Raw genomic sequence first — 19,608 nt, 5'->3', positions numbered from 1 at the left:
CAGTTCCAGTGTGGCCTTCCCTGCTGGTGGCCATGGCCATGCTGCTCACCCACCTCAGGGTCCCCCACTGTTATGCAGCAGCAGCAGCACGAGGCCCCAGAGGTTTCATGAAGAGGACAGAATTCACAGGGAGGCTCCCCAACCTACCCAGAGTCCCCCATGTACTATGGATGCCTCCTGATGGGGACTGTTGGGAGGCAGCAATTTCAGATGTAGGTGGGGGTCCCAGGCTCCCCTCTTACAGTGGGGGAACAGCCACAGGGAGCAGTGCCAGGGCTCAGAGCTACAGGGTCCTGCCAGCTCCGAGAGGAAGAAACATAGCAGGTCAAAGCAGGTGTTTCTTTTCCTTTATTTAAAAAAATCATTTGGGGGGGGGGGGGTGGTGTGAGGAGGGCACACCTTTCATGGCTTCAGGGAGAACACAGTTTCCAGAAAGAATCATGGGCAGAAATACATGGGGAGAACCTGGGAGTAAAGGGGAGGGGCTGCGCCCTCCAGCACCTCTGGGCAGAGCGCTTACTTGGGGGTTGGATGGGGTAGGGGGTAGGGAGACAGTATGTACAGGTGGGCAAATGGGCAGGGCCCCCTGGGCCCCATGAGCCAATGGGGGGCGTGACCACGTGGCTGGCCCATATCACTGCCCCTCCCAAGCAGACCTGCTGAGGCCTGTGCCCTCAGCTGCAGGGCTGGGAGGAGTCTGGCAGGAAAGCTAACCTGTAGGACTTGAGGGGTGCAAAACCCCCAGGGTCCTATCCCCTGGGGCTCAGGCCTGCATCCTGAGGCCCGAGCTCAGGGTGGCCTGAGCACCCCAGTGAACAGACCAGAATGAAAGGAACAGAAGCTCCCAATCAAACGCACGAGAGGTGCTCCCACACCCTACTCCTACCAGGTGAACAAAGGGGGATCAAGATGCATTGCCATGTGCAGTTACACAAACAAAATGACGGCCTACATGGTCCCACCGCCAGGCAGCCCAGAGCTGCAGGAGTGGTGGGTGGGATGCCACACCCAGGGGCTCCCCTCACTCCCGGTCCTGAGGGGTGTCTCACAGCCCTGCCTGCCTGGCCACCTCCTGGCTCCTCTGAACAGGCAGCCATGCTCACCACCACAGAGACGCCCAGAAACGTGGCCAGGGGTAGACACGGTGTGGGGAGTCTGCCGGGGCTGGTGTGGGGCGGGGTGGTCCACTGGTCTCAGGCGGCTTCGAGCTGCTGACCGCACGCCCACGTGGGGTCTGGGCGCCTAGGTGTAGAAGATCACCTCTGGGATCTGGCCGTCCTCCACGGATGTGCCGTTGTTGTTCCCGGCCGCATAGCAGAAGGTGAAGCATGTCTTGGCGCCCGTGGTTGGCGACTCGTGGGTCACCTTGCGCAGGCCTTTGGTGCCGTAGTGGGAGTCCGGGCCCTGTGGGGCGGGGCCTATTGTGATCAGGACGCCCTCCCCAGGACGGGCAGCCACCGCGCAGAGGGCAGGAGAGCCCCCCAGAGTGTCTGCTGTGGGCCCAGGGTGGCAGGTCCTCCAGCCCCTCTGAGCCCCACGCCCTCCGAGGTGAATGGGGGCTCAGGGTCCTGGAGAGAAGATTCTGGTTTCAAGGCTGAGGTCAGTGTAGAAGGTCATGGCAGACTCCAGGGTAGGGCTTAGGGGTCAAAATTAAGGTCAACGTGGGACAGAATTGTGGTCCTGGATAGGGTTTGGGGATCAGAGTCAGGTTCAGATGTTGGGGTCAGGGTCTTGGATAGGGTTCAGGGATCAGATTTGGGGGTCAATATCAGGGTCAGGGTCCTGGATAGGACGAAATGGGGCAGTGAGATTTCATTGTGTTACTCAAAACGGCACACCACAATTTAAAATGAATTATTTTTGGAATTTTCCACTTAATAATTTTGGACCCTGGACAACTAAAACCACAGATAAGGTGGGACTATTGTACTACCCAAACTAGAATTCTAAGCCGTTCAAAAATTAAACACAAAAGACAGATGAAGTAAAAAGAAAATGAATAGGGATCAGAGTTGGGGTCAGAGTCGGGGTTCTGTGTGGGGCAGGGCAGGGTCAGACACACCTTGAGCGTGGCACAGGCTGTGTAGTTGACGTTGGGCAGCACCTCCACCGGCTCCTTGAACATGACTCGGAAAGTGCTGGCGGAGCCGTCGCAGCTGAAGCCTGTGTCATTCTGGCCCAGCACCGTGTTGCTGTCTGTGTGGATGATCTGCAAGGGCAGAAGCCAGAGACTTCTCACCCAGGCCTCCCTCCCTCTGCCTCCACTCATGGGGCTCCACAGGGGTGTAAGGGAGGGCTAGACGCCACCCCAGGCCTGACAGCACAAGGTCCATCCAGCCTGTGACCCATAGGGTGGGGGCATAGTCCCCTCCGAAGGAATGACTCCAGGACATTCCCTCCATATGGGGTGTGACATGGCACAGACCCTAGCAGGGGAGAGATGGGGATCTGAAGGGGGGTCCTGAGAAGGGTGGGGCACAATGGGAAGGGTGGGACTGGGGTGGGACAAGGGGCAGGGCCTGGTCTGGGGTGGGATCAGGTGGGACCTGATGTAGGGTGGGGCCTAGATCTGGAGGTGGGGTTAGGGCTGGTGGGTACCTGGATGTTCACTTGATAATCTGTGGGCCCATGGATGGAGCCATATAGTCCAAAGCCAACCACAAAGATGCGCTTGTTGACCGAGAACCTGAGGGACAGCAACAGGTGCTAAACTCAACCAGAGGGCAGCAACCAGCCAGAGCACACAGGCACAGGGGCCTCCACCTCGGCGCTGGGGTCTGAAGACCTCCCATGGTGGGGCTGACTCCTAGAGCCCCTTCCTAGGGCCCCCAGCGGCTACGCTCACTACCTCACTCCTGACAACCAGCTCCCCCATCCCATCCCCAGCAACCCTACCCAACATCCTGTGCCCAGTGCCCACCCATTCCCACATCCACACCCACCTGATGCGGTCACTTGTGCCACTGTAGCCCCAGCGGCTTTCCACCTGCTGGAAGCGGTTGATGCTACACTCCTTCCCACGGAGGCAGCAGCGTGGCCGGTCGATGAAGTCCACACGGGGCTTGGGATTGACGGTGAAGTGCAGGAAGAGGCTCACCACCTCGCGGTCCACAAGGATGCCTGACTGTGCAGGCCCTGCAGGCACAGGGGGCAGGTGGATCGGGCTGGGGTGGGGTCTGGCTTGAGGTTGAGGAAGGACAAGGTAGGGAAGGCTGGGGTGAACCCCAGCACACAGAAGACACTGGAATGCATGGGCATCTCAAGTCCACAGCTCCTCAGAAGTCACGTTGGATTTTCTGCAAAATGTTAGGGGTCCAGGCAGCCCTGAGATAGGACTGTTCTGCTCTGGCACTTGGGGAGGAGTCGACGCCGACCTGGGGTTGATGCTTTGATTAGCTGGCTTACTGGGCAAAATGGCCCCAGGTCTCCCTGCCTGTACCAAGGCCACCTTTCAAGCCCACCCCTAGTTGACAGAACAGGTGGCACCTGCCTGTCCACACTCAGAGCCATCAGTAGCTAAAAGTGGTCTGGGGCAGCAGTCGCCAACCTTCCGGACCTCACGGACCACCGGTTGGCGACCACTGGTCTGGGGAATCCTGGCCAGGCAGTGCTGACAGACAGGGAGGTGACAGATCTGCCTTAGGCTGGGAGCGGGGAGGGGAGAATCCAGACAGCGGCTATGGAGGCCACATGCATACAAGGACAGGCAGGGCTGGGGCAGGAACCGGGGCCTGGGACCCTTACACATGCCCTGCTCATCGCTCTTCCACCTCCAGGTCAGAAGGCAGGACTCGGGCCTCAAGTTCTACAAGAATGACTTATTTTCTAACTCGGAATCCATTTCTGCAGAAGGTTGGCCACAGCACCACTCACAGCTCCCACAGCCCAACACATAACAGAGACCTTCCCAACGGGCTCGGCACACCTATGGGCCAGTGAATACGGACGATACAAGACTGAACGCAGAATGTTGACCACTGGTTTTTTAATCTCTGCATAGGAAATGCAGAAAGAGAAATACATCCAACCTCCACCATGCAGCCAGAGGGGATTCAAGTGTCTGCTTGTGTTTTCCAGTGGAACATAAGCCGGGGATTCTCTGAGACACAGAGGGACAGGGCCGGAGCCTGTGGGGCCCACCGACAAGGAGGGCCAGAGGCCCAACTCAAACACAGGACAGTCATTCCCAGCGCTTTCACGCTGGGGGGCAGGGGGCGAGGGAATGACACTTCCAGAAGGTGGGTCCTGTCACAGGGCCACCTGGGGGCTCTGGCAGCCAGCTAGGCTGGGGGATCTCGAGGAGAGTGGCTTTAGAGGTGAAAGCCAGTCTAGAGGGAGGTGTCTTAGTACGGGGCAGTCCAGTGCTGCACCAGGGGTTTCTCAGGGGACACCAGGCGAGGTACGAAGACATCTGTGGTGGTTATGACTGGGGGGTGCTCCTGGCCTCAAGTGGATGGGGGCCAATATGCACTGGCCACAGGCCTGCATCACAGAGCCCCATCCAGAACCTTCTAGGCCTGTTTGGCTCCAAGGCTAAGGCTGGCACCAGCCAGGAGACTGACATTACAGGGAGGCCCAGTCCTGGGGGATGGGGTTCCAAGTCAGCTGCTCAAATGGCCCCAAGATGTGGGCATCCACATGGGGTAGGAGGCACAGTCAAGGCCACCACATCAGCCCAGACCCCAGGCCCTGCAGCAGGGTCTCCACAACCCCGGCCATTTCCCACCCCTTCACAGGCTTGTCAAGGACACGGAAGCTGGAGCCCAGCCCCCGGGATGTGAGCCCAAGACAGGGACCCTCAGTGGCCGGTACACTCACACACGTGTGTGGACACAGGAGACACAGCGGGAAGGAAACAGCGAGATGTGGGATGGCTGCATGACATCGTGGGTCGTGCTGTGTTTACACATTTGTGAACAGTCCGAGCTTCCCATCAACATGAGGCGTGTCCTTAGCACAGAGGGCCACACTGTTCCTGGCGGGGTTCTCGGGCCGACATATGGCTGGTGCCAGACCCGGGGGGGCATGCAACTGAGTCACATTCAGGGTCCTGGGAGGTCACGCCCCTCCGGAGCGGCTCCTGCTCCCCCTGAGCGTTACCTGCGGCGAACTCCTCGATGGTCATCAGTGGGAAGCGGATGAGGGCCAGCGCCTTGCCCAGAACCTTCCGCTTATTCTCAGGTGTCACCTGCAGCTGCTGACGCTGACACTCGGCCTCAGACCAGCGGACAACAGCGCTGAACAGGCGCACCTCACGGATGCCCAGCGTGTCCCGCTCCAGGACGGCCACCAGTGTGTCTGCGGGGACAGGGGGCCACATCAACGTGGATGCCATGGTCTCAGCCAGGGAGGGTCGTTGGCACACCGCACAGCCTCTGCTTATGCTGGTGACTGAGCTTTCACCGGCTCGTGGCCACGCCCATCCCCCATCCTGTCACTGACAGCAGCAGAGTGGGGTGGACCCGGCAGAAGCCCTCTGGCCCGCACCACCTGGTCGTCTGAAGGGGGAGTGCCACCCTGCCTTCTGAGGATGGAGCCCAGGAGATCAGGTGACCTCTCCCAGGTGCCCACAGGCCTTACCCAGGTCAATATCCGTGAAGCCCTCTGCGGTGATGGCGTCAGCCGTGTTTTTGTCGATGTTCTCCAGGCACAGGCTGGCAAGCTGCGGTTCGTCAAACAGCCGGGCCTACGGGGGACAGCACTTCAACAGCCAGCCCCGACACAGGATCCGAGACAGATGTCCTGGTTCAAAACTTGTCACAAATTTCAAGTCTTAGGGCCTGGGTGCCCGCACAGTGTCAACCCCAGAGGCCGGGAGATGTTTTCCAAGTTTACAGACTTATGTAACCACTGCCTGTGGAGGGTCCAGTGAAGGAAGGGCCCTGCTGGGCCGGTAGTGGTTAAGGGATGAAGGCAGAGGCAGCAGACAGGGCTGACCCCGGGGAGATGGGCCCCCGGGGAGAGGACCACACAAAAGCGCTGTGCCCCTGCCCATCTGAGATTGTTCCACCAGGAATGGTACACAGGGCAGGGGGCCAGGGAGGAGAGAAGATTCTGACCACTTCTGCCCAGGAAGCTAACCCCTGTCTAACCGGTTCTCCGCCCAGGCCTGGTGAAGACACTCCACATGGCCCACATCTCAGCAGATGCCTGGGAGTAGGCCCCACACCACAGTTCCGACCCTGGCAGTTCAGAGCGACTCAGTGAGTAGCTGGTCAGGGCCCGGGCCCAGGTGCCACCTCAGCAAGGGATTTGCAATCTAATTTGTCTGTGACTCACCACAGAGAGGGCACCCCCCACACCCCATGCTCTCCTGTGCCCAGGCCTCCTGGTCCCCTACAGCCCATCAGCCCACCAGAGCCAGCTGACTGCACAGAGCCCAAAAGGGTCCTTCTCAAAAAAACATGAATGCCTGCCTCCCCTCACCTGAGCCCCTGAAGAGGGCAAAGCTAGTGGGAGCCCTGCCTGCCAACAGGCTGCCAAGGCACCGAGAAACTCACCTAGAAAACTCAGGAGGCCCCCAAGGCAAAGGGATGGGGCACTCCCAGGGCATCAAGACCTCAGACGTCCACCCACCCCCCCACCTGTGCCCCAGCCAGGCTCCTGCACCTGCGTCAGCAGCATGAAGGCGTTATCCGCCCGGAGGTTCTTCTTCAGGAACTCCACGCAGTGGGCCTCCAGGGCAGGCACTGCGTACTTCTTGGCGGTGTACAGTGTGGTCATGACCGTCTCGGGCCCAATCTGAACCTCATCCGAGTAGAGAAACCTGGGGGGGCGGGGGAGGAAATGTGGGTGGTCATAGGCAGGGCCCTAGGGACCCTGGTGCCGTCAGCCCCCCTGCAAGAGCCTCCAACCGGCCTCCAGCCGGCTGGGCTGGCCCCGAGGGACCTTCCAGAACCAGCATTTGCTGCCCTCCAACCTAAAGACATGACCCAGCAAAAGCCATTACCAGTGAGAACCAGCGAGAAGCTAAACCATCCACACGCCCACACGGGAACACGTCTACCACAGGCCTGTGCCTTTCCCATACGGGACACCAGGGCTGAAGGCCAGCACGGGTTTGGCGGGCACACAGGGACATCTCCACATCACCCAACCTGTACAGCTGGCCTGACAGCACAGCTCAATGAGGTCTGGACAAATCACAGACTCTCGTGGACACCATGACCACCTGCCATTGGCCCAACTAAATGTAGGTCAGAAGTGAAGGTCGGCAAAAATAAAACGGTGAGGCCATGGAGACATCAGAGTCCTGTACATGGCAGGTGTGCGTGCAAAATGGAGCCCAAACACAGCCTAGCAGCTGGGGCCCATGGGGTGAAGACCTGCACCCCAGGAGGCAGGGAGGCTGTCAGTACCCCATGGCACCCAGGATGGCCTCCCTCAGAGTGGCCCACCCCAATGTCAGCAGTGCAGAGGGGACAGACCCAAGGACCAGTGAGCCCCTCACACCAACAGTGACGGTGCCGATCCTCTCAGGCCGCTGAGCAGTGTTCATCCAAACCAAGAGAGAGACAGACGGAGAGACAGGGACAGTCAACCCTCAGGCAGGGTTTGGCAGACTGCAACCTGTCACCTGCTTTTGTTTTTTATTTTTTTTTATGAATATCTCTACTTATTTTTGTAAATATATTTTTATTGATTTCAGAGAGGAAGGGGGAGGGAGGGAGCGAGGGACATCAATGATGAGAGAGAATCATTGATCGGCTGCCATCCTGCATGCCACCTACTGGGGATCGAGCCCTGACCAGAAATCGAACCCATGACCTCGTTTCCTGGGTCGATGCTCAACAACTGAACCACACCCGCCAGGCTGTTTTCTGGCATTTTAAACCATCAGGCTGTCCATTCTGTTCCCTCAGTTGAGAAGCATCAGAAAGTCTTACTTGAGTAGCGCCAGGAAGGCAGCCGGCTCGACGTCGGGCAGTTCAATCTCGGTGGACGTAGTAGCCATGCCCCCATTGAACATGGCATCAAAGACAGCACTGCCCACGGCCAGCACGAACCTAGAGTGAAGAGCAGACCTGGTTACCCTCCGTTGGCCCACCTAACCCTGTCACCCAAGCGGGGGCTGTGGAAAGGAGGGGTGGGGATGTGTAAGGCAAGTGTCCCCACCAGACTCTCCCCATGAGGTGTTATCTCCAGGTCTGCAAGGCTCCTCTATCAGACCCCTCCCCAGGATCTCCAGGCAAATGCTGGGCTCTGAGCAGCCACCCCACTCAGAAGCCTCCAAAGTCCGCAGACATCACAGAGCTGGTCCCACATTGCACCTCCCGGCCTCTGCTCGGTGCCTGGGTCGCCCTCCCATAGCACCCGGCCAAACCCTGCCTTAGACTAACCTGGGGCGGGATGCTGGACCAGAGGCTCACCCCACACAAACAGACACCATGCCCAGAGCATCCTGGTGGCAGATGCTTCCAGAAGAAAGGCATTGCAGAGCAAGAGGGGCATTCGATGGACCAATAGCAACAGGGGGTGAAATCATGTCCCCCAGGGCAGACGGCTTAATGCCTCTGCCAGCTCCCTCCTCCATTCATCCATTCACTCGGTCACCCACTCGCTCAGTTATGCACACATGCACTCATTCATTCACCCTCACTCGCTTACTCACACATCTCCCCTGTGCTCGGGCTTTGGACACCAGGGCTCCTGCCTCCTTGGAAGAAGGCAGACACAGGTCAAGGGCGCAGATGGCCTGATAGGGAACCAGAAAGGAGAAGAACGCAGGGCGGTGAGGGGAGTGAGGGTCAGGAAAGGCCTGGCAGGGACAACTGAGCTCGCTGCGTGGGTGGGGCAGGGCGTCGAGGTCACGGGAATGGCAGGAGCACAGGAGGCAGCGGCTGTGAGACCTGTAAATGCTGCTGAGAGGACTCACCCACTCCAGCCTCCTGCCTGGGTCTTCAGCTGTGAGGACCCAGCCTGCCCTCCAGCCAACTGTGAACCCTCGTAGGACCCATCCACGGGGCCAGAGGATACGGGTGTGAGACCAACTGAGGACGGTGCCACCCACTGTGCTGTCCATCCTCTGTCCCCAGGGAAGCAGAGACCACTCCGGAGCCAGAGCTGGCGGCCGGCTCACTGCAGAGCGCCCATCTCCAGCTCTGCAAAGCTCCTGTATCAGGCCCCTTCCCAGGATCTCCACTGTGGCAAATGCTGGGCTCTGAGCAGCCACCCCAGTCAGAAACGTCCAAAGTCCGCAGATATCACAGAGCCAGTCCCACATCGCACCTCCCGGCCTCTGCTCGGTGCCTGGGTCGCCCTCCCATAGACCGGGTCAAACCAACCTGGGGCGGGATGCTGGACCAGGGGCTCTTCTCTCCCACTGTCTGTCTCAAGCTCACATCACGTGAGATGGGACAAACAGACATCAGGAGCCTCCTGATATGACACACCGAGGACACACATCACTGCTTAACATCCAAAGACACAAAGGGGATGAAACAGAAAGATGGAAAAGACATTCCAGTGAACGGAAGCCGGGAGAGCTGGTGGGGCTGCCTTAGCATCAGACAGAAAGGACATGAAGACGAGCAGTTCACGTGAACAGGGGCAGCCACCAGGACCAGGTAACGGTTACCAACGCCACCCCAAGGAACAGAGTCCCACAGCACACAAAGCAGAAACAGTGCCCAGAGGAGGAAGAGCACCTGGCCGGTGTGGCTCAGTGGTTGAGTGTCAACCCAGGAACCAGGTCACAGTTCGATTCCCGGTCAGGGCACATGCCTGGGGGGTGCGGGCTTGATCCTGGGGCGGGGGGGGGGGGGGGCAGCCGATCAATGATTCTCTCTCCCTCTCCCTTCTTCTCTGAAATCAATACAAATATTTTTAAAACATTTTATAAAAGAAGGAATCCATAAAAGTGGGAGCAGGGATTAAGGAAATTAAATGGGAAAATGAAGAAAACCAAAACTGTTGTTCTTTGAAGAGAAATCAATGACTAAAACTTGAGTTGCACTGGCCAAGAAAGAAAAGTGTGACACACGTTACCAAACTCAGGGACAAAAGTGGGACCGTCATTGTGGACCCAAAAGGAAAGGGCTTTTTTTAAAATATATTTTATTGATTTTTTACAGAGAGGAAGGGAGAGAGAGAGTTAGAAACATCGATGAGAGAGAAACATCGATCAGCTGCCTCCTGCACATCTCCCACTGGGGATGTGCCCGCAACCCAGGTACATGCCCTTGACCGGAATCGAACCCGGGACCTTTCAGTCCGCAGGCCGACGCTCTATCCACTGAGCCAAACCGGTTTCGGCAGGAAAGGGCTTTAAAACAACTTCATGGCAACCAGTTGAGACAACTATTTCCTGGAAAGACACAACTGCAAACTGCCTCATGAAGAAAGATAAAATGTTCCGCCCAAGAGCAGCCCAGCTCAGACGGCCCCACGGGGGTTCTAGCAGGATTTTGGAAACAGCACCACCGCTCGCACACGCTGCTCTGGAAACGCGCCCACCGGCACAGGGCCCCACGGAGCCCCGGCCCTGCAGGGCGGGCGATGGCGTGGCTGCTTGGAAAGGCGGCCTCTTACCAGGTCAAAGGTAAGCGTTAGCCTGAGAGGCGTCTGTCCACCCCGGCCTTTGCCTAAGAGAAGAGGAGCTGTATCTCCGCACAGATCTGGGCACGGGGTTCGCGGCAGCGTGTTCCTGACGGTGAAACCCTGAAGCAGCTCACACCCGCACTGGGGATGGACAAACGATGGTCCCACCACACGGGCATTCGGCAGGAGGAAGTCATTCTACTTTAGCAAGAAAAAGAAATGAGTCACTGAGACAGACACACGACGGCCTGGATGGATCTCAGCAGCATTCCGCTAAAAGAGCAAAACCAGAGGCGGAAAGCAGAGGGGTCAGCAGCTGCCTGGGCTCGGGATGGGAGTGGGAACCTTTTGGGGGGACAGGTGCTCTAAAGCTGGGCTGTGACAGTTGACAATCATATAAACTTTCGACACAGTCATCAGATCAAATAACCCAAAGCCAGCAAAACACTTGATAATACCCCACACCCACAATTCCTGAAACTGAGCAAATGAACAGAAAGAAGGTTCCGGACCTTGTTAACGAGAATTTGTGGGAAACCAATCTTGGGGCTCACATGTAACTGAAAATCACCGAGACTGCTTTGCTGTCACCCCTGTGATGGAGCAACACCCTGGGGTCCGAAGTGCAGTAAGAACCGAAAAATAGAAGAGGCAGAAATACGAAAAGGTGAGAAACGATTTGCCCATAAAAATTATTCTATATTTTAAAACTCTAAGCCTGCACTGCCAATGTTTTCTACTGGCCACACAAGGCTATTTAAGTTTAAATTAAAATTAAAGTAAATAAAAGGTTCCATTCATGGACTGCGACAGCCACATTACAAGTACGCAGGAGCCACCTATGACTAGTCCCAGAGAGCATAGATCTAGAATATTCCCCTTGGCACGGAAAAATCTAATGCATAGGGCCAGTCCAAAGTTCCCTAAACAATTAAGAACACCAAGAGAGTTTGGAAAGAAATCATTCAAATCACATAAAAATAAATATGCCCTAAAATCTAAAGCTTCCCAGCAATAATCAGGTAGAAAAACATAATAGAGAAAAAATTATTCATAACAGAGAAATAAAAACAAAACACCTAAGCAAACACTCAGCAATAAATGTGCAAGAGCTATACAATGATGAAAACGACAAAAAAAAATTTTAATATAGTACTGTTTTTTAATATACTTTTATTGATTTCAGAGAGGGAGAGGGCGAGATAGAAACATCAATGATGAGAGAATCATTGATTGGCTGCTTCCTGCAGGCTCCCCACTGAGGATCGAGCCCGCAACCCGGGCATGTGTCCTTGACCGGAATCAAACCTGGGACACTTCAGTCCACAGGCTGACACTCTATCCACTGAGTCAAACCAGATAGGGCACGACAAAATTTCTGTAAGGACCCCTGAATAAATGGATAAAGATATTATATCCCCAGATATACTCCATAGTTTAACTATTAGTTCTCCCCAACCCAGACCAATTCCCCACTAAATTGCTTCAGCACTTGACGATTATCAAGATCATTAAGGAACAACTAGACCAAAGGCCAGCAAACTCGGCCCTCCACTTGCTTTTGTAAATAAAGTTTTATTGGAACACAGCCATGTTCATTCATTTATGTGTTATTCTTTTTGCGTTGTGAAGGCAGAATTAAGCAATTGGGATGGAGACCATGCATCCCACCAAAAACATTTACTATCTGGCTTTTACATATGTCTGCTGCTGCTGTGCTAGAAGGTGCATTCCACAGGGCAGAGACTTTTCTGTTAGCATCATGCTTCAGTGGCTGTGGGCTGAAGGGATGAACCGATGGGTGACTGATTCTGGAAGAGCCCATATACTGGACCAGCTGGAAGTCTTGACACAAAATAAAATCGGGAAGAACTTCCTCAGCATTCTCAAACCACACCACGGAGCCACTGTCGTAGAAAAAGGCATCACTGGACTGAGAACACAGAAGCCAGTCAATGCCACGAAAGAAACCCCGGACACATTCTAAGTTCCTTGGTATGGCCCTAGCTGGTTTGTCTCAGTGGATAGAGTGTCAGCCTGCAGACTGAAGGGTACGGGGTTCAATTCTGGTCAAGGGCACATGCCCGGGTTGCAGGCTCTGTCCCCAGTAGGGGGGCGTGCAGGAGGCAGCCAATCAATGATTTCCTCTTATCATTGATGTTTCCATCTCTCTCTGAAATAAATAAAAATAGATTATAAATAAATAAATAAACTCCTTGGCATGGCTACATTTGCCATCAGGTTAATTTTGTGGGACCACCAAATTAGTATGTCCACAAATGTGCTACCCTGAAGACATTCACTATTTCCTCAGAGCTAGTCCTGAGAGAGAATTACACATTTTATTCTGGCAGGTAGGGCCTACATGTATTTATTGAATACCTACTGTATGCCAACCATTCTCCTGGGCACTTGGGATGCAGAACAGAAGGAGATAGGCAAAGCCTTGCTCACAGAAAGCCACGGACAACATAATATAGACTTCAAGCTTTGGAAAGTTAGAAAAAAGAGCTATGAGAAAAAAAGCACAACATGGGGTGATGGGGTAAGGGCTACAAAGCTAAGCAGAGCAGGAGACAGGACATGAGCTTATCCAGGGCCAGGGCCAGCCCGTTCCACTGTCACAAATGCCAACCACCGTACCAGGGCCCCAGGCCCAACTGCACCCAGAGTTCAGGGGCCAAACTGAACCCCAGCCATGACCACCCTAAGCTGGGACCTGGGAGCTGGTGGGCCAGTCCACACCTTAAAATTAGTCCCTCTCTTACTGCTTTTTATTTTTTTATTATTTTTCAAAACATATTTTTATTGATTTCAGAGAGGAAGAGGGAGAGAAAAATATCAGTGATGAGAGACTCACAGATGGATTGGTGCCCCCTGCACGCCCCACACTGGGGATAGGGCCCACATCCTGGGCATGTGCCCTGACTGGGAATTGAGTCGTGACCTCCTGGTTCATAGGTCAACACTCAGCCATGGAGCCATACAAGCCCTTACTGCTTTTTAAAGTTCACCTCAGCTTTGTCCCCAAGTCACCAGTTCCAGCACCAATGTTCTGCCCCAGAACCCCTTCCAGGATCCCATGTGGCAGGGAGTTGCCCCTTGGGCTGCCCAGGCTCCCCCTGGTCTTCACACCCTGGGCAGTCTGGAGGAGCAAGGGCTGAGTCCTGCAGACCTCCCTGCGGGGCTTGCTGTGTGTTTCCTCCTAATTAGAAGAGCCTGGTTCCCTGGGGCTGCTGCCCAAAGTGCTGCGAACTGGGATTTCCTCTCCCAGTGCGCAGGCCAGACTTCCAGACTCAAGGTGTCACAGGGCGACGTTCCCTCCAGGGGCCCCAGGAGGGTCCCGTCCTGCCTCTGCCAGCTTCTGGGAGCTCCGGTGTCCCTGGGCCTATGGCCACTTCCCCGTCTCTGCCGCTGTCCCCACATGGCCGCCTGCTGCCCCTCGTCAGGGCGTTGTCACTGAGGTTAGGGCCCTCCGGGGCCAGGAGCTCATCCTGAGACCCTAACTTACATCTGCAAAGTTCCTTTTCTAAATAAGGTCCCAATTACTGGTTCTGGGAATCGGGATGTGAACATATCTTCTGGAGGGTCCACCACGAAGCCCGCTGTATCAGGGCTACAGTTTTGGGGGGAAAGCACACCCAGGTGAGGCGCCCTTCTCATCATATCCCCTCGGGGTCCCTGACACACATACAACAAACATCACCCCGCGATGGACCCTTGACCACCTGGCTGAGGAAGGGTCCACTTTCCACTCAATTCTTTTTTTTTTTTTTTTTTTAAGATTTTTTAGAAAGGGAGAGGAAAAGAGAGAGAGAGACATCCACCAGCTGCCTCCTGCACGCTCCCTACCAGGGACCGAGCCTGCAACCTGAGCATGTGCCTTGACTGGGAATTAAACCGGGAACCTTTTGGTGTCCGGGATGATGCCAAACCAGTCACACCAGCCAGGGCTCCACTAGATTCTTTACGTCAGGTCCCCAACGCCAGCCGCTCAGGAGGGTGGGACGAGGCCCAGCCGGAGGATGCCCCCCACACGACCAGGAACTCTCCAGACCACTCTTCTCCGGGCTCACTCGCATGTGCTCGGTGGTCGCTCTCCATCAGTGTGGCCTCCAGGACGCTAACTCTACACTGGGTCATGCCCCTGCCTTCATCTAAGGCCCCGGATCCTTTAGAGCGGCGGTCACCAAAGCGGCGGTCCGAGGAACACGGGTGATCCGTGAGGTCCGCAAGGCTGGCGACCACTGCCTTAGAGGAGCCACGGGCCACTGTGACAAGCACATGGTTGGGTCACAGAGTCAATCCTCCCAGCAGCCCAGGACACAGGCATCTGAGTGGTCCATTCCAGTTCACAGGTAGGGAAACTGAGGCACAGTGAACCCAGGGTCACTCACTGGGCCGTCAGCCACCTAACACGGCAGATAACATTTTAACACGTTGTATGAAATAATAAACCAAAGACTAAAAAGAAAAAGAACTAGAACCTTCCATTGGGGAACCCATCGAGCAGGGCATCAACGCCGGGGCAATAGGACAAGAAAAGTGCCATCCAGACTTCAAGTACACAGGGTCAGGGAGCTTTCAGGCCCTGGGGGGACTGGCATGGGTGCCAGGGAAGCCAGGCAGAGAGCTGCTGGCATGAGAAAGTGACAAATCCAGGGGGTAGGCCAGTCTGATGGTGAACGTCGGGATGCAGGCATGCACCCCCACACCAGAAGAGCCTGCACCCCACTTTCAGGACGGCTCTCTGCTGTCATTCCTAAGCACCCCTCCTGCTCTGTCCACATGACCCACCCACTCCCGTCATCATGGAGCCCTGCACATCACAGACCGCCCCCCCCCCCCCAAGGCACAGCCCTGGTCACACAGCCTCTGGCCAGCTCTCCCGGGTGTCGCAGTCCCTCCAACACAAGGTGCCACCCCACGCCTGTCCTCCCCTGGGACAGGACGCGCAAGCCAGGAGTCCAGGGGACCCCGCCATGGTCCCCACTCTCCCTCAACTGCCAAGTCACCTCCTCAGCACATCACAGGGTGTGCCTCCCCCAGAGATGAACCCTTTGCATCCACTTCTGCTGTCCCCACCAAGCCTGTCCCCATTCTACCCGCCAAAGCAGACTCGGCCACTGCAGCCCACGGCCCCTCGCTCCCCCTGCGTAGGCCTCGCGTGGCCTCCCTCTTGCCCAGCTCCTCTGGGCTCCAGGCCTCACCTCCCTGAGTCAGGAGCCCTCCCTCCCCCCTCTGCCCCCCACCGCCGCTCAGCACCACGTGCTCAGGGGTGCCTACCCCGGAGCAGGTCAGCCTGTCATCACCCCAGGCCGCGCCTCCTCCTGCTCTCAGAAATCCTCGCGAAGTGTCACACCTGTCCTTCAGCTGTCCTCCATCTCCCCCCAGAGCCCAGGCTCGGGCCAGCAGCCCCCTCTCCTGCTTCCCTCCAGGGCTCCTCGGGCCCAACCTTTTGTCCCCATTTTGCCACCAGCCAATGGACCTTCCAGCACAACTAAGCCTGTCCCAAGGTCCCCCAGTCCCTCCAGCAAAAACCCTGAGGTTCCCTCACAGGCAGGGCTGCCGGCCGCACTGAGCAGCCCATCCCCAGGCCTCCTCAGGGGGCGGGTGGGCCGGCGGGTGGGCCGGCGGGTGGCCTGGAGGGAGGAGCATTTAGGGGCCAGAGGCCTGAGGAAGGCCAGGGGTCTGGAAGGGCCGCCCACACGGATGACAGGGAGGGCGGAGCCATGGGGGGTCCTGGGGACCCTGAACCTTCGAGGACAGGAATCCAGGCCAATCATATATGAACAGCCATGAAGCCAGGAGGACTCTCAAAGGCGCAGGGTAACCGTCACAGGTCCCGGAGGTGGGAGGACCCTCGCAGCAGGTTGGGGGAGCTGCCAGAGGAGAGCAGGGAAGCCCCCACCCGCCTCCCCGGGAGAGACCCCCCAGCCTTCCCCACTGAGGTCCTGGGGTGCAATGGGGATCAGGATCAGAGGGGCCAGGAGTGGGCAGAATGGTGTCTAACATCAGCCCACCCAGCCCATGGTCTGGGGGCTGCACCCCGGAAACTAGCGGAAGGATGGGGCCTAGACCAACAATGCCCCCTTTTCCAGAGGGGAGACCTGGGGGTGGGTGCAGGGGCTGGGGAAGTCAGGGACTGGGTCAGAGGGCTGGAAGGGGTCAGGGACTTGGGGGCGGGGGGCAGAGGCTGAGGGGTCACAGCCGGGGAGGGGGTGAGGCGGGGGCCTGGGAGGGGCTATGTGGTTCCGAGTCTGGGGGGCACAGACGGAGAGGATGGGACGCTGGGCGGAGGTCACGGGGGCAGGATGCCAGGGCCAGGGCCGCGGGTGCGGGATCTTCGATGGACGCGGAGCGGGGGAGGGGGGGACGGGCATCCTGGGGCCCGGGACGGCTGCTGCCTGGAGGCCGGGGGATGGGGGCCTGGCAGGATCGCAGGGCCCGGGATTGACGCGGCCCGGGGGAGGGAGTGGGCCGGGTCCTGGGGGGCCCGAGAGGGTGACGGGTCCTCGCAGGGTCCTGGGTCCCGCTGGGGGGCCTCGGGGTCTCGGGGAGGGCGGATGCTGGGATGGCAGGGGCCGGACGGCGGCTCCGCGCTCCCGGAGATGACGCTGCGGGTGTCGGGTCCGGGATGGCGGTCCCGGGAGGGGGGTCCGGGCCGGGTGCGGGGTGCGGGGTGCGGGGTCGGGGCGGCCCCGGGGTGCGGTCCCGGGAGGGGGTCCGGGCCGGGGTCGGGGGCGGGGGCGGGGCGGCCCCGGGCGGCCCACCTGTGCGCCGGGATGCGCTGCGCGCCGAGCCCCTTGCCCACCAGGAAGTGCACGTCGCACAGCACCTCGTTGTTGAAGAGGAAGGCGAAGCGCTCCTGCACCGTGGGCTTGCTGGCCTGCCAGTTGTACACCGGCTCGCGCAGCAGCGCCGCCGGCTCCTCGGCCGCCCGCTCCCCGCCCGCCACGGCCTGCGCGCCCGGCCCCGCGCCCGGAGGGGGCGCCCCGGGGGCGGCGGGGGCCGAGGCGGCGGCGGCGGCCGCGTTGCCGGGGGCGGGGGCGGCGTTGGCGCTGGGACCCGGGCCGCCCCCCGCGCCCGCCCCGACACCCCCCGGCGGGCACGACGCGCGGCCGCCGCTCCCACCCGCCGCCATCTTGTCGGTGCGGCGCCGCGGGGCGGGCGGGGCGGGCCTGTCTGGCGGGGCCGGCGCGGGAGGGGGCGGGGCGAGGAGAGGGGGTGGGGCGGGCGGGACCAGTCGGGGACGGTCCACATCCGGTCCTGCAGACCCCATCCTCAGACCTGTGTCCCCACGCGCTAGATGTCCCACTTCAGGCCCACACCCCGATTCTAGACCCCTCACTTCGGGCTCCAGACCCAAATCCCGCCTCCAGGACCCGTCCCGGACCCCCGACCTCAGACCCCGGCCCACTCGCTCCGGACCCCAAACTCCCGACCCCAGACTCCATGTCTAAAATCATCAGACCCCGATCCAGACACTTAACCCGGTCCCTGGGTCCCAGATCCCAAATCAAGACCAACCCAGAGCTTGGGCCCCAGATCCGGGACCCCAGCCCTCAGCCTGAGGGGTCTGCCTGCCCGGGGGAGGGGACCCCACTGCACAGGGGGCCGAGGGCGCCGAGGAGGGGTGATGCTGCCGCATCGCGGGGTGCTCTGTGCTTCCTATGGGCCGGTCCCATGGCCCTACAGCCCAACCCCTGCAGCCTCGCTCATGCAATACAGGTGTGAAAAACAAAGGTGGGCGCTTGCAAATGCAAGAAAAAATACAGGGGAAATGAGTATCCGCTCTCCCGTGCGTATTTGTCTTCTTCCGTGTTTGTTTTGTTTTGTGTTTTACAAAGAGCAGAATCTTTTCCTGTAGTTGGTGTCACCCTGAACAGATACCCTTTGGTAAGGGGCTATCGGCTGTTTACCTGGGGATGCGGAAAAATGGCTCATCCAAATAAAACCAGGTGTGGCTAGTGATTCGAGAAAGAGTGGAAGTCCGGATTCTTGCTTTTTGAGGATAATTACAGATTCAGACTTTAGTCATTTTTTTTTAAATCCTCACTTGAGGGAAGATATGTTTTTATTGATTTTTAGAGAGAGGGGAAGAGAGAGAAATATTGATCCATGGCTTCCTGTACATGTCTCGACTGGGGGTTGAACAACCAACCTATGTATGTGCCCTGACCAGAAATCGAACCTGCAGCCTCTGGTATACCAGAAGACACTCCAACCAACTGAGCCACACTGGCTACAGCTACACACAAAATTTTGGTGGAAAATTGATTAAAGGCTACTTCAGTGGTCAGGAAGAATTGATAAGTGTATATATATATATATATATATATATATATACACACACACACACACACACACATATATGTATATATATATATATATATATATATATATATATATATATATATGTTTTTATTTAAATTTCAAAGAAGGGAAGGGAGATAGAAACATCAATGATGAGAGAGAATCATCAAACAGCTGCCTCCTGCATGCCCCACATTCGGGATAGAGCCTATAACCTGGGTATGTGACCTGACCAGGAATCAAACCCGTGACCTTTCAGTGTATGGAACGATGCTCCAATCAACTGAGCCACATTGGCCAGGGCCATTGGTTGGTTCTTGCATGTGCCCTGACTGGGATCAAACCTGCAACGTTGGCATTTCGGAGACGACGCTCTAATCAACTGAGCTACCTGGCCAACTTGTGTAATTTCTTACTCGTTTCATCTGTCAACATAACATTTAAGTTCAGATCATAATAGTAATATCAATAGTATTAAAATAACTTCTGGTTGAAAATTAAGATCTAAGCTCACAGCAGCTATCATGGCATGAATGACTGGCCAGCTGATCAGTCCAGGGCCTGGGCATGTGACCAGTGCTGGTCAATGAGAGGAGAGGGCAAGTCTGCATGGTGGGGGCTCCAGGGAAAGTTTCTGCAGACTAACGCCCAGAATGGCAGAATCGGGAAACGGAAAGAATAGGGTCTGAAATGACATTGCTCAACTGTCCTGACGTCCTGAGCCTGGACGCTGCCTTAGCTTGGGGCTGTTTG

General features: G+C 57.2%; 1 protein-coding gene across 1 annotated transcript; it reads right to left on the bottom strand.

The window, feature by feature from the left end:
- Nucleotides 1-330: 330 nt before the first annotated feature.
- On the bottom strand, nt 331-17,683 carry BTBD2 (BTB domain containing 2; the record flags this gene model as incomplete). Its single annotated transcript, XM_081092235.1, has 9 exons — nt 331-1,404; nt 2,063-2,209; nt 2,599-2,686; nt 2,943-3,135; nt 5,101-5,298; nt 5,581-5,686; nt 6,610-6,766; nt 7,887-8,006; nt 17,313-17,683. 9 exons carry the CDS (start codon nt 17,681-17,683, stop codon nt 1,243-1,245), a joined length of 1,542 nt encoding a protein of 513 aa, XP_080948361.1. The 3' UTR covers nt 331-1,242.
- Nucleotides 17,684-19,608: the final 1,925 nt, after the last annotated feature.

The sequence above is a fragment of the Myotis nattereri genome (genome assembly GCF_964212035.1).
Source record: "Myotis nattereri genome assembly, chromosome: 5".
Lineage (NCBI taxonomy): Eukaryota > Metazoa > Chordata > Mammalia > Chiroptera > Vespertilionidae > Myotis > Myotis nattereri.
Note: the sequence above shows the minus strand (reverse complement) of the source record. Positions and strands in the feature narration are given on the sequence as shown.